General features: G+C 34.5%; 1 protein-coding gene across 3 annotated transcripts in view; it reads left to right on the top strand.

The window, feature by feature from the left end:
- Positions 1–17,651, top strand: part of LOC150092492 (cholinephosphotransferase 1-like) — a 195,506-nt gene that overhangs the window by 108,000 nt on the left and 69,855 nt on the right. For all 3 annotated transcript variants that reach the window (XM_090414333.1, XM_090414334.1, XM_090414332.1), the window contains exon 4: positions 5,924–6,068. In XM_090414333.1, the coding sequence (XP_090270459.1) occupies positions 5,924–6,068 (145 nt within the window). The remainder of the gene's footprint in view (positions 1–5,923; positions 6,069–17,651) is intronic.

Genomic DNA, 17,651 nt, shown 5'->3' with positions numbered 1-17,651 from the left:
GCTCCACCACAGCAAATTCAAGAAAGTGAGACTTTTCTTAGAAGCAGCAGCAGCTCTCAAAAACCAACCAAATCTCAATAAATATGGTTGCATTAAGCTTCCGAAGATTTGGGAAACACTCATCATCAGAGTTCCAACTTTACATTCCAGGCCACCTACTACTGCCCTTAGAGGGCGCTCTACCTAGATAGGACTTTAGTGTCACCCACATGGTTGGGCTTAGTATTGTTTGTTATTTGTGTATATGTTACATTAATTGTTTTTGTAATCCCCGTAGATGTCCTAGTGACTAGGACGAAATATAGGAAGTATTAAATTCTATTTTAATTCTTTTTGAGTGTTGTAAAAAATCCATTAGGCCTCCAACATGATGGTGGAGATATGTCGATGACATGTTTATCATATGGAAAGATACCATGGAAAACCTTCCAGTGTTTCTTAATAAAATCAACATACTACGCAATAAGATCAAATTTACTATGGAACTAGAGAAGAACAATGAACTACCCTTTCTTGACATACTGGTGAAGAGAGAAGATAACAATGTCCAACTGTCCATTTACAAGAAACCCACAAATACAGGAAGATATCTACATTATTCGTCAGACCATCATCGATCACAAAAACACAGCATCATTTATATGCTCCGTAATAGAGCCTTAAAGTTATTTCAAAAGAAGATTATGTATGGTTAGAACTGTCGCAAATAGCTAAGACTCTATCTCTGAATGGATACCCCCACCAACATTTTAAACAAAAATTTCTATTCAAAGACAACCTCCAGCAACGTGTAACTGATTCCCAATATGTGTCCACAGCAGTGATTCCATATATTAGTTCAGTATCCACAAAATTAGCGAGAATGTTGAAAGCTCATAACATCAGAGTGGTTTTTAAACCATCTATTATGATCAGACAGGTCTTAAGATCACCTAAAGATGAAGTCCCAATCTTCAAACATCCTGGAATATATGTAATTCCATGCATGTGTGGCCTATCGTACATTGTACAGACCTCTCAAAGTATTGAAATAAGACAGAAAGAACATGTGGGAGATGTAATTATCACATCAGGTTTAGCTCCATTTTGCAACATCCAATCACGTTATAGAACTGGAAAAACAGTTCGATGCCTTACATCGAGGATGACGACAGACACAGAACTTTCAAAGAATGAGCAGTGGTGCTATGCAAAGGCAGCAATTTAAATAGAAATCAGGGTGCTATTCCTAAAGACATATGGAAAAATCTCATCAACTCGCTCAGCTTTACAGAACTACAATACGTGAAAAACCACACAACACGTGGTTATGTACCGGATTCTGACTAACACGTGCGCACTTCCAAACGCGAATTATCAAATGTAACGGCCTAAGAGGTATTCATGTAACTTGGTGCATTTGTATTTACACCAGTACAGCTTTGATAATGCTAGACAGTAGCTAGTGAAACTAGTTGGCAATTTGTATTCTATTCATTAAATCGTATAGTCTCTTATTAACAAAGTTCTCAGTTGTAGAAATAAATCTTTGACATCTATGTAGATACTTAAATTTGTTCCAACATACAAAGAGCTAGTGTCCTTGAACAGTCTCAATGTTTCAATCCTCTCAACACCATTAACTGGAAAAAGAAACAGTTTCTCACTGATACAGATTTCTGAAGTATGCAAAAGTTGAATCAGTTTTCTAATTATGCCATCTACTGTAGCTACAAGTAGAAGTTAAAGTTATCTTTGTTGGTACAGTAGATGGCATAATTAAAAAACTGATTCAATTTTCACAAGTTCTCAGTTTTTATATTCTGAACATTCAAAAGTTTTTGGAATTTTGGGAATAGTGACAAAAATGGATTTCCTTAGATCATCAGGGATGTATCCTGTATCATAGATGTTATTAAAGATAACCTTTAGGTCATTAAGTGTGTTTTCATTTACTTTCTTTAACAGTTCGATAGGGATCTTATCAGGACCAGGTGTTTTACTTGTTTTCATTTGACTTAGAGCGTATTCTGTTTCTTCATATGTAATTGGCTCCCCATCCATATTTTGTATATCTGGTGCGTCTGTGCGATCAGAGTCAAACAGTTCTTTTCCATATTCTTTCCATATTTTTATGATATCTTGTGTCTCTAATAGCATTTTTCCATTTTGATCTTTTATATAAGGATTATGGTTTTATTTATCAGAGCTTGGATTGACTTATGCATTTCTTTACTATTGTGTTTCTTGTCTAATTCCTCTATTTCTTTACATTTTTCATTTGGCCTTCCTGCATTCATTTTTTATAATTTTACTGAGTATTCTATACTGTCGTGTACTTTTCTTTTTTCGACTTTCGTTCATAAGTTCTAGTATTGATTCAGTCATCCGGGATTTTTTTCTTATTGAATTTAATTTTTGGAATTACCTCATTAGTTGTCTTATATATTGCACTTCTAAAATTTGACCACCTGTTTTCAATTTCCTCTGTGTTACAAAGTATATTGTCTTCTGTTTTATATCCTACATCAGGGGTCGGCAACCTTTTCAGACTCGTGGGCTGCGTTCAACTTTTATTTTTAATAATCGGGCCGCAAGCGTTTAATTAAGAGAAAATAGTGAGTGAAAAAAATACTTAAGTTAAGAATTTTTGTTATCAGTCTTAAAAAACACAGAAATGTTTAAAGTACGAGATAAAGTACGACATTCTCGTAATGGCGTCTGATATTATATTTTTTCATAACAGCAACACTTTTATGACAAATAAGACAAAAGGGCTTACCCCCATTTTCAATAAAGAAGTACTTGCTGTTCCATTCATCATTAAACCTTTTTCCTTCATCTGCAATTTTACATTTTTTGAACTCATTTTTGAAGTTTTTTTTATGAAAATTTTTTTTCCTATGAAAATAATAGTTGATGTTATTGAATTATATTAAAAGATGGACCAGGAAATGTGACTGCCAAAATGTTATCCCCACTAGTTGATGACTCACAAGGTTGATTCGTGCCATGTTGCACAGCGATATCACGAAGTATAGGTATAAAATTATTTTTAATTTATTATTCATATTATAAAATGTATTATTTAAATAATTCAACATATGGGCCACATGCTATGTGAGCATTGTCAACCTTTTATGGGCTGCCAAAAATGTTGCCAAAAATATATGACGATTCTGCTGGATTTGCAAAGGCATTTGACAGAATACCACACGGAACTCTGAATCAAGACAAAAACAGGTGACCAGTGATGTTTTGCAAGGTTTAGTGCTGGGTCCATTACTGTTTAATTTGTACATGAATGATATAAGGAAATAACCTGAAAGGAAATATTCAATTGTTTGTCTGATGATGCAAAATTAGGTAGAGTAATCAAGATAATGTGGAGAGCTTGAAGGAAAATTTAAATAGGCTGTCAGTATGGGCAAAAGATAATGAGTGGGAGTTTAATGTGGAGAAATGTAAAGTTATGCATTTTGGGATATCTATAGATGTCTACCACCACCCACAAACATAGTTAAAGTTTAGAGGAGATATTGCTAAGGTAGCCCATAAGATTACTTGGCTATTGAAGAACACATTAACAAGTAGAGATAAGGAAGTTATTCCTTTTTATAAAGGCTTGATCTCTCCATATCTGGAGAGATCAAGGAATGAGGAAGTGGTGGAGAAGATTCAGAGGTGAGCAACCAAGACAACGAGTGGTGTGTGGAATGCTTGCTATGAAAATAGATTGAGGGTGTGTGTGGATTGCAGAAGTTGCTTAAATGGTTTTAAAGAAATGTTTCAGAAATTGGCTGAGGGGCCAGAACAAGGGGGTCATCCCTGAAAGTTGAATAAAGGTGTGAGGACTAAATATTTTTGCTTGGAGAGGTGAAAGAGTAGAATGGGTTGCCAGTCCGTTGTGAGTGATTTGTCTGTAATGGGTTCAAGGCGAGGTATGATAGATTGTGTGGATAGTTTAGGTCTCCTGCGACGAGTCTTTGGATTCCATCTAGGTTCCCTAATAATAAAATAACTTATTATAAAACTGTGACCAGATTATTTAAAAAAAAAAGAAAGCCTGACCTTTATTACAAATCCGTGGTGGCCTCTATAATCATTTCTGTACATGATTCATTCATCCATCGAAGATGGGTTGAATCCCTTGATTAGGGGTTTAGGCAATTTATTGCTGCTGGGTTGCCATTTATCTGCTGTGTCCCTCTAAGGCTAAGCATTTTATATATGTATGTTCACGGGGCCAGTTGCGAATTTGTAAAATGAAACACCTGAATTTCCAGTAAAGGGGGGGGGGGCTCTTCCACCTCCTGTATGAAACCAGCTAACTCACCTTCAGCTGAAAAGCCATGATAAAGTTTCTTTATATCATAGACAGGATTCAACTTAGATATTTTTTCTTTACTAGTTTTTCCAAAAATAACCACCACTGAAGTAATGCAAACCAGACTATAGTTTTAGTGCTTACATTTTGGCACTACCTTTTATTCATCTTATGCTCCTTCCACTTTTTAGGAATCCTACCATTTGCAAAACTTTCATTAAATAAGGTCAGGTTGTAAGTTCTAGAATATGTATTATTCTAAGTATAACTACTTTATTCACTTCCAATCCTTTTAATTTCCCCATCCTTCTAGGAATAGTGTTTCACCAGAATGAAATACTCCAATGAAATCATTAAACATTTCTACTGTGTCATCTGTACCAGTCACCTTCTCCACCTGTCAAGATCATACTTCTGTAATAACTCCTACTGGTACATCACAACCATTCTAGTCTTTAATTTTCTCTGTTTGCAACTTGACCTTCTTTACTCTCCACCACCTGATTCATCTCCTTCATTACAAACATATTTATGCTTCTCATCATTGGTATATAATTTGTCAGTCACCACTGTTATTAATTTTTTTTTATCATCTCTCAAATATTACTGACATCTATAAATTAAAGATGCCAAGTAATTATATTCATGGTTTAATTCTTTATCCAAGTGTAAGCAAAGTTTGCTCATGAAGTAACTTCACGACTGGGTTACTTGTATATAGAGGCTAATGACTTCCCTTCACTTGACTTAGTATCCCATAATGCAAAATACATATCCTTATGGGCATGTATAATGCTATGCATTATGGGACGGGCCACCCCTTCACCAAGTCATGAAGTTACTTCCCACACAAACTTTTTTTTGCTTACACGTGGATAAAGGATTAAACCAAGAATATAATTTCTTGGCATCTTTAATTTATAGTATAACCAAGTGAAAAAAACTTTCAACATCTATTCCTAATCCAGATGATTTTAGTTTATTTATTTGTGTGGGGATTTTCCCCTATCTTCCCAATCACTGGTTGTAAGCACTATCTAGTCCTTAAAACTTTTTTTGTTAAATGCATCCTCATATTCCAAGCTTCTGTCCACACATTCTTACTCTTATCATTCTTTCATTACTACTTTAAATTAAAGATGCCAAGAAATTATATTCTCGGTTTCATCCTTTATCCAAGTGTAAGCAAACAAAGTTTGCATGTGAAGTTACTTCATGACTGGGTTACTTGTATATAGAGGCTAATGACTTCACATCAATTCCCTTAGTTTCCCATAATGCAATGCACATATCCTTATAGACATAAGGCTATGCATTACAGAAAGGGCCACTACCCAGACCAGTTTCAACCATTTAATTTAATTTCTTGGCATCTTTAATTTATAGTATGTCCAAGTGGAAAAAACTTTCAACATTCATCATTACTTGTTTGCTCAACTTCAACACTGAATAAAATATTTCCAATTATGGGCTAATGTGTAATTAAATTTTGCAGTTGTCTGTATAATTACCTCTGACAGCAGTTGGCATTATTTTTATATATGCAATAAGTGGTTGCTTACATTTTATAAACTAATATCTTCATCAGAATTTTTTTTTATATATATACAATTTTAGGTACCATCATGGACTTTTTGCTTATGTGCTGTTGGATTGTTCTTTTATCAGACATTAGATGCTTTAGATGGAAAGCAAGCTATTAAAGTACAAAATACACAGATCGAAGAAGTATATGATCATGGTTGTGATGCAATTTCTACAGGTTTGCATTCATTTTTTTCTGATAATTAATTTTTTTGTGCATTACCTTTTGAGATATAGTGTCTGTGTGTGTGTGTGTGAGAGAGAGATTATTATTATTATTATTACCCCAAGACCTGATGGAGTCAAAGACTCATCTGGGAGATGCATTCCACAAAAGAATGCAGATATTTTAAATGCAAATATGTATTGAAAAAAATTAACACTGCAATATAAAGTTTATTTTAATTGGAGTTCATAACTCTCAAAATTACACATTTTGAGCTATGTGTAACTCAGCTTTTGTCAAATGCACTTCACAATTTCTGGAGTAACTGTAGCTAGTGTTTCTAACTGGCTTTTAACTCTTGCAGCTTGGTTATTTTTTGTATCTACACTGTATTGTTATATATGAAGTACTCACTTCCCTCACATCCTCTGGAATGCAAGGATAATAGTTGAGGTTTGGGAAGATATGAGTAAAGTGTAATAAAGACGAGTGGACATGAGTAGGCATGAAAAAGTTGCAGTTGAGGGGTAGATTAAGTATGATTTAGTTATAGACCCAAAAATGAATTACTTCTTATTTACAAATGCCAGGAGTATCAGAAAGAAGGGAAATGAGATTATTGCACTGAGTTGATTCATCTGAAAAACTGCAAAATAAGTGAAAGATTGCTGGATAAGGATGACATCCTGACTGGAATAGAAATGTAGGAATGTATCAATATGAAGGGCAAGAAGGGGAGGGCATAGTTGATAACAGCAGTGGAATCATGCCCTTCACAAAATGGAAATGCAAGGAGTAAATTGTGGCAGTAGTTTTCTAACAGTAATAGAGATTGACAGGACGATATGTAGTTAATGTTGTTTATAGGCTGAGAAATGTGGAGGGTACATACAAAAAAATCTATAGGCAAAACTGGCTTAGTGAACAAGAGAAAGATAATCATTATACATGATTTTAATTATGATAATATGACTTAAATTAAGGGGATATTAAATCCCACATAGTTTTAAAACCGAATAAGAAACTCAAAGATTGGAATCAGAGCGTTTCTTGCCGAATATAGTAAACTATAAAGTATCGGCGACACTAGCGTTAGCAAATGCAAGTGATCCTAGTACGTAGTACAATATCGGGCAGCTCGTTGCAAAGGTGGGGGAGTTCTGATCGCTATTCTTAGGTATTTTCCATAATGTAAAAACACATTTCCTAGGAAATGTATGCTGTTATTACATTATGGAGGGAGGTCACTACCCAGACCGGGTAGTGAAATGAAGCTTATTAGCTCTTTATATTTAAGTAAATGATAATATTGATTGTAATAATGAAATGGAATCTAGGAATAAGAAAAATGAATTTCTTTTCCTTAATGGACAATTGTTCTAGGCTACATGTAATGGAGGGCAGTACACAAAGATTTACGTTTTCAATATGATCATGCTATCAGAGAATGTGATTGGGGATGAGGTGTTGAATCTTATTCCAGTTGGTGAGGGTGATCACCTAGGTGGTAGGCCAACCATATGAAGACTTCTGTAAGGAAAGGATATATGAGGAACTACAAGGCTGGTGATTATGAAATCCTTAGGAGACAGCTCAGCAATAATTAATTATAGAATGGAATGAGGAGTTAGGTAGAAAGGAGATATATGCTACTTGGACACTTGTCAGTTTAAATGTGGAATTGTTTCAATGTTTTCCACAGGTGAGGAAATTAAAAAAGGCATGATGTAGATTAATGAAGAGGTTAAGAATGCAATTTGGAAGATAGCATTTTGAAAGCAGCACAGCGGATGAGGATTAATAATCAGTCATATGAGGAGTATGAAGAGCAGGCCAGGAAGGTGAATTTGGTTTGTAAAGACAGCAAATATTCATTATGAGCAGGAATTAACCAATCAGGTCAAGAAAAATAGGATTCTTTTGATATGTGGCAAGTAGAAGAATGTGGTAAGATGATGAAAATGAATGCAAATGATAGATTGAAAACTGCTACAAAGGATGTAGTCACATGCTGCCTCAAGTAATTATCTCTTATCAGGTGTATAAATTCAGTTTCCTTCCTGCCACATGATCTCTCTTTCTTCCAATCCATATCTCCATAGTTCCCCCATAATAATCATTTGACCTGCACTCATTGTACTAATTTGCTGATGCATGTCTTCCATATCATCCCTGGAACCCCCTGGCTTACATCAGCAACCAACTGTGTATTTTGTATTATTGACCTTGATTTCATACCAGACTGCTTCAAATGAACAGCAACCCTTCTGCCTGTCTCCTATTCTTTTTGGCTGTAATTTATCTGCTATCACAGCAATACCACTCCCTCAATCCTATCTTTTCTAAAAATACTAAACCTTTCACATTCTGTCCCTGTAACTACATCACCTGCTGTTAGCCAAGTCTCACTAATGCCTATAACTTTTGGCAAGGTTGCACTAACCAATGTCCAAAACTCCTCCCTCTTGTTCCTGAAACTTCTGCCATTTGTATATAGAAACTGCAACAACCCTTTAGGCCCCAACCACTTTTGCTTCCTGAATTGACTATGCTATTCAATATTTTGGCTTGAGAGATTAGATTATGCACTTGATCATTTTCATGCTCACTCACCTCACGGGTGCCTTCATATACATTCACCTGCAAATTTTAGTTACTATTAATTTAATAGTAACTAAAACATGACTCGTCTTTTAGCAACAGTAATAACAGCACAACACACACCACAATGCATCTTTGTCATGGCATCTTGATAGAAGACACTGCAGTATCAAATCTGAACTTCTGGAGTTTCACAAAAACATTTCTGGAGTTCAGAAATGTTTTGTGAGCTAGTGCAAGAAATGAGTCATGTTGAAAGCAAGAAAACAAAGCAGCTGATACACATGTAAGGCAGGATTATGAAATTGTTGCAGAGAGTGTGGTGGAGGCAGTGAATAATAGTGTACAAAATATGAATGAGAGTATGAAGGAAAGTAATAATTTGGATAATGAGGTGACAAGGTGAAGAGAAATAGCATGTTTACATGGACTCCTTCACAAGACAAAACATCAATTTGAGCTACTAGAGAAACAATTGGCATGTGGTACAGCAGGTGGAAGGATGAAAGAAAAAGTGAATAGGGGAAAGGTATAAAAGTGTGAAAAATTTAAAGCTATTAGTTTGCAAAAGCAAGAAGTGAAAGAGTTGATTGTGTTGGCAGGCACAATTGATTTGAAAGGTGAGAAATATCCAGTGAGAAGGAGTTGTTGAAAGAAGAGAAAATGATGCTGCCTCAGTATGATAGGACAGAATTGAAAATGGCCATGATCTAATGAATCAATGAGAAGATTGTGCAGGAGGAATGAAGTTTATAGATGTATGAAGTGAATTTGATGGACAAAAGGATTTTGGTGTTAGATTTTTGGAGAAACTGTTAGTGGTGATGCAATCAGGCATGTCTGCCATCCCAAACGAGCACAAGTGCAGGAATAGCCACCTCCAGGATAAACAAATGTGAGTGCAGAAATAACCATGAACAACTGGGTGCAGTTTCCCAGGTTTTGAATCTGAATGAGCTGATAATGACATTATGCAAGGCTAACTGCAAGCCCAAGGGGATGTTGAAATGCATGTACAGGAATGCTAGAAGTATCAGAAATAAAGCACAGAAGTTTTTGGCATTGGTCAGGGCAACGTGGACCAAAATTATTAGTATCAGAGAGACAGGCTCGTTTCTACATTTTGCAGGGCCCTGTGCGAAATGGAAAATCAGGGCCCTGAAAGTTAGTGACATTAATGGAAATTTTAAATGGAAGAATATCTTGTTAATTAATTAATTAAATCAAATATGAAAAATATTTATGCACATAAATAAACAAGCATGCTCTTTAGTATCAATTCAAGTAAAGGGAAAAAATTGGTTAAAAAATAAATGTGTTTGTATGTACATGATATATTATTTTATTATGTAAGTATACACATTATCATATAAATACTCCAGAACAATGATTTATGTAATAATATAAATAAAAATATGAAAAAAACATCTATTTTTACTATAAAGAATGAAATATATGTATAACAACTTATAAGATTTCAAAGAAATCTTAATATATTAAATTTTATTTAACCTAATGCGCTTATCAATGCTATCAAAATTTAATTTTTATGCAATTTCATGCTGTATAGATATTATTGCCAGGGACGACAAACGTTCTTGAGACAGAAGATCGCAAATAGGTTTTTTATTAATTTTAATTTGGAAAATGACCTTTCTGCTGATGTGACCGTAACTGGACTGGTCAATATTTTAAATGTCGTAGTAATATTTGAATAAATATTCAACAAATTATTTGCAATTATGAATTTTAAAATATTAATGGGTGCATCTTCTGGAACAATATTTCTAAAAATAATTAATTCATCGTAAAATTCAGATTCATCAATATCTGTTGTAATAGGTTTCACGGTATAATAAGAACACAGATGGTTAAGAAAATAACTATTTATTAACTTAAAAGCTAATATTTTGCTGGTATTATATCCAGCATCTTCAGAGCACACAACACAAAATTTGTTACGAAGGCAAGACAACCACAATCCGGTGTAACAGTTGGGCTAGTAAAAGTGATTGCAGCGTGCAACACAAGACTAAAGTCCTAATATGGCGCCATCTAGGTTAAAAAAAAAAAAAAAATTCAAAGTTTTGAAATATCCATATTAGGACTTTAGTCTTGTGTTGCATGCTGCAATCACTTTTACTAGCCCCACTGTTACACCGGATTGTGGTTGTCTTGCCTTTGTAACAAATTTTGTGTTGTGTTGTGTGCTCTGAAGATGCTGGATATAATACCAGCGAAATATTAGCTTTTAAGTTAATAAATAGTTATTTTCTTAACCATCTGTGTTCTTATTATGCCGTGAAACCTATTACAACATGTCTGACGAACACATAAGCCTATCCACGCGCATCAATATCTGTATTTAATTTTTGATACAGCTGTTTGCAGCAAAATTTTAATTCATTTTTCGTCGAAGAAAAAATACTTTTCTCCAACGTACTTGACTTCCTTTAAATTTAATTTCTGTTTCTAATGGATTTGACAGTTCTTTAGCAATCTCAAAACACCTATCAAATCCTGATATTCTCTGCTCTTCAAAGTACTGCACTAACTCGTTAATATGCTTAGTTGCTATGTCTATCGAAATTTTTGCATTTTGTAATACTTTATTTACTAAATTAACTTTTGACAAAAGCTCATACCAAATTACAAGGCTTAGTATAAACTCAAATGAATCTATTTGTTCATATATTGAAACCACTTCTACTTTTGGTAGTATTATCTGATGCAGTTTTAGATGATTCTTTTAGTGCATTTAAAAATTATCGAATTTGAAAACGTACAGCTTTAACTGATTCTATTCTACATTCCCATCTCGTATCACATAACCGTTTTGGAGTTAATTGTTTAACAAATTTCTTCAATATGTCCCAACGTGAAGTTGAGGCAGCAAATAATGTATATATTTTTTGTATAACATAAAAAAAATTTTGCGATGATTTTGGGGCCCTGTGCCACCGCACAGTTCACACACCCATGAATACGGCCCTGCAGAGAGACCTGGTTGACAGAGGATGTTCATTGTTGCATTATCAGAGAAAATAGAGCAGGAAGAGGGGTATTATACTGATACTGAAGAATGTCAATCAATAAAAATAGATATTAAGGAGGATTGGGGATCTGAGATCAAAGCCAATAGGACAATATATTGCTGGTTGCTGTATATAGACCTGGGGATCCAGAGGAAGATGTTGATTCCATGCATTGGCAGATTAGCAACAAACCAAGCAATTATCATGAGAGACTTCAACTGTGGGGATATAGATTAAAAGGAGTAAAAAGAACATGGCAAGATGGAAATAGAATTTATATGATTAGTAAGGGATAATTACCTGAGGTGGCATGTGATCGAGGGGGAACAGGGGGTTTGAAAGTGTTGGATCTGGTAATAGCATCAAAAGATCTATCTATAACTACAGTAGTAGCAGCTGTACCACTGATCAGGGAAAGTGACCGTGCAGCCTTGTTTTGGGAAAGTGTTGAACATGTTGAATTCTTAGTGAAGAAAGGGTCCAAAAGAGTTTTTTCATGTTGTGTAGCAAATAAGAGAAAGAATGATTATGGGCCATAACCTTACTCAGTGCTAATGGTAGGGAACTGACAGAAGTAGAAAAAAATAGTTGAGTTATTAAGTGATCACTTTTCAAAGGGTGTATCTTTGCAGTTATTGATGTGAGAATTGAGGTGGATGAACTGGAGGTTCTCAGCATATTGAAAAATATCATCATGAATGCAGCAGTGGGACTAGATGATATGTTAGCTCATGTGCTACAAAAATGTGCAAGAGAACTGGCAGTGCTGCTGATGAAGTTGCTTAATATAAGTCTCAAAATTCAGGAATAGGTAGATAGCAATATGATATTCTATAGGGGGACAGCACAGTTTGTAAAAAGTAGTCCTGCCTTAGTAATTTATTCACATTTTAATAAGGTGACAGTAGAATTGAATAAAGGAAATTGCTATACCACGATACTGTTGAACTTTGCAAAGATATTTGATAGAAAATTATTACATAAGTTGGAGCAATGGGAATGGATGTGAGGCTAGTGGCATGGATTTTGGATGGCTATCAGACATCAGAGGGTGGGTATGATGGAGTGAAATCAAGGCAAATGAAAGTGAGTAGTGAAGTGCACTAGGGCTACTACTCTTTAATTTGTATGTTAATGATATAGTGGAAGATTTAAGAGGAGGGGGGGGGGAGATATTCAGTTTGCTGAAGATGCAAAACTGGAGAGGGCAATAGTTGATAAAAGTGATGTAGATATCCTACAGGATTTAAATAAGTTGGCAGTGTGAGCAAAGGACAATGGTCATCAAGCACCTCCGTAGCACAATTGGAAGAACAGTGGAACATTGTGCCCTTCAAAAGTGGAAAAGACCTGTTTGATTCTTGTCATGATGAGAGGAATCTTTACAATCTTTCAGTTGAAGTTAAGTTAGTTGATATCATATGGAGGTAGCAGGTTTTTTTCTCTCAGAAAGTCATGTTTTTTATTCCACACACACACACACACACACACACACACACAAATTGATCATGAGAACACGTAATTTATAGACAAAAATACTTAGTGGTGGTGGGCACTAGATAGCATTGATTATAGTAGTAATGTTATGAGTAATTGGAGAATTAAGTAGTAGGGGAGATGGTGAGATGTGTAGCAGAGTAGTGTCCTCCCATGATGAGTCTTTGAGGTGTCATGATAATATTGATGGTGCTACAGATTACAGGAAATTGATGAGGCTAGAGATCAGGGGGGGGTAATGGTTGACAGATTTGAAGTTCACAGGACATATTACAAGGGTTGGCAAAGTAGCTCAGAGGATTACTTGGATGTTGAAGAACACATTGACAAGTAAAGATAGAGAAGTTATTAACCTTGTTTATAAGGCTATGATTTAGTCACATCTTGACAGCTTTGTTGGCTACTACCGGTGTTACACAGATTTAGTCACCTGGGTTTCTTGGAGATCATCAGGTAGTCGAGGGGATTCGGAGACAAGTGACCAAGCTTATGACAGGTTTGCAGATGCTGCCTATGAGGATAAATTTGTGTGTGTGTGTTGCAGAGTTTGGTTCACAGGCAGAGGAGAGGAGACATGATTGAAAAATTTCTTTTGTGTCAATCTTATAGAATCCCTTTGGTTTCTATAAGATTGACACAAGAGGAGGGGTCACCCCTGGAAATTGTGTAAGAGTGTGATTATTAAAGGTGTGCAGACTAGGTTCTTTGTTTGGAGAGTGGCAAGCAAGTAGAGTGAGTTGCCATAGGTAGTTGTGAGTGTCCTAATAGTGAACAAGTTTAAAGAGATTTATGATAGATATTGTGTGAGTAATGGTTAGCATATGTCCTGAAGACATTTTGCAAGATGTCTTCAGGAGCTTCCCCGTCTGTTTCCTTTGAGAACCATAATGTTTTTCTTGCTAGGATTGAGTTGAAGTAGCTGTTCTTACTGATCTCATTAACTAAAGGACACATCCTAGTTCTTCCTTGTCATTACAAATAAGTACTGTATCATCAGCATACCTCAGATTGCTGGTCAAATCTACCACCTATCCTAATTCTTGCCTTGGTGTCATCCAATGCTACACACATGACATCCTCATCATAGATAGTAAACAAGTGAGAAGAAAGTAGACATCTTAACTTAACTCACCGTCCAACCTGAAGCCAATCAGTTAATCCAACACCTGTTCTTACCATGGCTTCTTGCTCCTTGTACAAGTTAGCTATCAATCTAATAATGTATTGAGAACAGGGCTGTGCCGTGCGGTTGTGCAGATTGTGACCCACACAAGGGCACTTGAAGATGAGGGGTGCCATTTCACCACGGGAAATAATAAAAATAAATAAATAAATTTTCTTATTCTTGAATTATATCGTACTATATAAATTGCACAATTACAAATTATAGTTAATGCAATAAAAATGAAATTTAAAATCAGTCAAATTATTATGAATTCTTAATAATCTAACAATATTTTTAACTTAATACATCACCAGTTTTATTATAATTTGTTTGAAGTGAAATGGTATCAATATTACCACAGATTTTATTTCACAGAGTAAGCATCGACTCAGCGCAAATTATATAAATATTCTCGATTGTTTATTATATTTTCAGTGGAAATTATTAGTTTAAGACAGACCGTGAATTCATTCTTATGCGGTGCTTTGCCCTTTGTTGATGTGTGATTGTGACATTGTTCTGCAAATTTGGAAGGTAAGAAACTATAACATAATTGATTTTTTTCGACAGTAAGCATTTGGCGAGACTTTAAAATAAAAGGGTGGTAAAATTTACTAGCCAAAATAAATTTTGATTTTAATTGAACCTCTAGTTTCCAGAAAAACATTTATAGCATTAAAAAAAAAAAAAATTGTAAATGACTGTTATTTTTGTTGTATAGTTGAATAATTAAAATTTTTTTTTTATAAATGTACCTATTCTTTTCTTCTTAACCCCTTAACCAATTATCCTGTATATAGAGATGGCGCTGCTGAGGGACCATAGCTAAAAATCCCGTATATATGCGGGGCACGTCATGCAGCTTGACTTAAATTAATATATATAGGTTATTTATGAACTATAACGCTTTAGATGATCTAGGTTAGCTTTAACATAATATATAACACTTTAGATGATCTAGGTTAGGTTAGCTAGGTTTACACATACTGCAATTGGCCCTTTCTTGATATCTTTTGATGTATTTTGCATCATTTCATTTTGTGCGTTACAGTGTCACTGTACAGTTGCCTTTTGTTTTATAAAATATATTTATTCTTGTTTAGTAATTTTTTTGTGAATTTGGATTATTATTCACGTAAAGTAAGTACATTTATTATATTTTTGCTAAGTTTGAAAATCAGTTAAATTGTTTCATTTTAGTTAATTATCTTATTTTTAAAATAAAAGATTTTTATGTTATGTTGGGTAGATGTCTAGAAAATAAATAATTTTCAATAAAAGATTTATTCATATATTTCTTCTTAATTTCTAATTTATTTAATAAATAATTTTAATATTCTAGAAATTTCTTAATTATTAAACAATTACAAGAATGTAAAAAATATTAAATAAATATCACTGAGAAATCAATCAGTGGCTAATATCTCTACATGTTAATTTTCAAAAAAATACCTAAAATGAAAGCATATTTATTATTCAAATTCTGTAATAAGAAAACTAGTCAGTTTCGGGCCTATCACCTTTAAAAATAATAGTCAGTTAAGGGGTTAAAAAAATAAGTTTAAGGGGAAATTTCAGAAATTATTATTTATTTTGGCGACAACTTTTACCGCTCTTCTTATTTTAAAGTCTAACCAAGTATGTTAACCCCTATATGTCGGAAAAAAGCCAAAGAAGTTATCTGGTGCACAAAACGCGAAAAGACAATCGCAAACGAGAACAACTTGAACATAAATTGGCCGGATCGCTGAATAAATTTAAACTTCAGGACCACAAAAAATGAAGAAGAGAAAGTTCTGATAAAGCAAATATGCCGTGTAGCTCTACTACAGAAAAAGAGAGGACACAAGATAACTATGAAGAAACAAATGTTACATGCGAAAATGAAACTGGCCTGACTGGACTGTCTACAGAAGTTGCAGTAGAAGAAATATTGGATTCCGATAAAGCTAGAAATCCATGCTCTTTGAGCATCGTGTCAAATTTAAATAGTTTAGTTGTGGACGAGTTTCTTTCGACCAAATTAAATTTTTCGCATATCTGGGGAATGAGAAATGTTATTTGCAGAGAGCCAATCCATAAGAACTTGCTTCTTATTAGACCAATTTGGAACTTTGTTTAATCGAATAGAGTGATATGAAGCGTTATCAATTATAACAACAGCATTTTTAGGAAGGTTTGGAATTGGTTTTTCTTCTGCCCACTTTTCGAAGATCGTAGAATTCATTTACCCATGGTAATCTCCAGTAGTTGAATTGGCTTTGTATAGTAAGTTTGAATTCAGTAAAAAAACCATTTCTCCACCTGCACACAAAATTATTATGTGCCACGAGGCATTTCCGGTTTGTAGCACTCCACATTCATCTTTAGACTGCCAACATTTTCCATGAGTTAAATTACTATCAATCCAAGTTTCACCTAGATACACAATTGGTCTTTTCTCCTCCCTGAAACGTCGTATTGCTCTCAAATACTGCATTCTAGATAAAACAATGTCGCTTCGCTTTATGATAAGTTTCCTTTTATTCTGGGACTTTTTAAAACATAATCCGATTTCATGAAGTATTTTCCTTAAAGTTTCTCTTTTCCAAAGAAAATTAATTTTTTCTTTAAGCACAGGAATCAGTTTCGGAACAGTTGGCACTCTTTTCTCGACCACGTAAAATTCGTGAATAGTTCTTCTTATAATGTCTACATTAAAATCATTCAAAGCTACAGTTTCGATGGTTTTCTTTCTCTGGCACTTTTTTTTAGGAGATTTCAATTTTGGCTTACCTTCACCTTTTGATTCCCTACGAATTCTTTTAACAGTCGAGCCCGATATGCCTGCAATTGCATTTGCACGTTTTATGACTTGAGAAAAGGGAACAAGGAGACGTCCTTCTGACGATTCTTTTTCTCAGAATGTCAGCACATTATTCAGTATTCTTTTGCAAGAGCTACTGGAACGTTTAACAACAGAAATTGTTGACTGTACTGGATCCATCATACATATTAATAATAAAAAAAATGCACAAAAAGCAACAACAAAAATCAAACTAGTACTAATACAGCGACAGACAAGAAAGCACGTGATTTCGCATGTTGGCGACCAATTAGTACATCCTTCATTTCTTTCTCCCCTTCAGCATGAATCGACTATTCTTGGCAAAATTCCAAGGAGAGACCTACAAATGGTGGGCGAACTATAACGATTAGCAACATTTGAATCATACACTAAAATACGAGACAAATTCTGCGCACATTAAAAACTGTTCAAAATACAGCGAACTTAAAATGTCGTCAATTAAGGAATGC

This window comes from Typopeltis vanoorti, chromosome 25 (assembly GCF_054136105.1).
Source record: "Typopeltis vanoorti isolate ZY-2024b chromosome 25, IOZ_Tvanoo_1.0, whole genome shotgun sequence".
In the NCBI taxonomy this organism is placed as follows: domain Eukaryota; kingdom Metazoa; phylum Arthropoda; class Arachnida; order Uropygi; family Thelyphonidae; genus Typopeltis; species Typopeltis vanoorti.
Note: the sequence above shows the minus strand (reverse complement) of the source record. Positions and strands in the feature narration are given on the sequence as shown.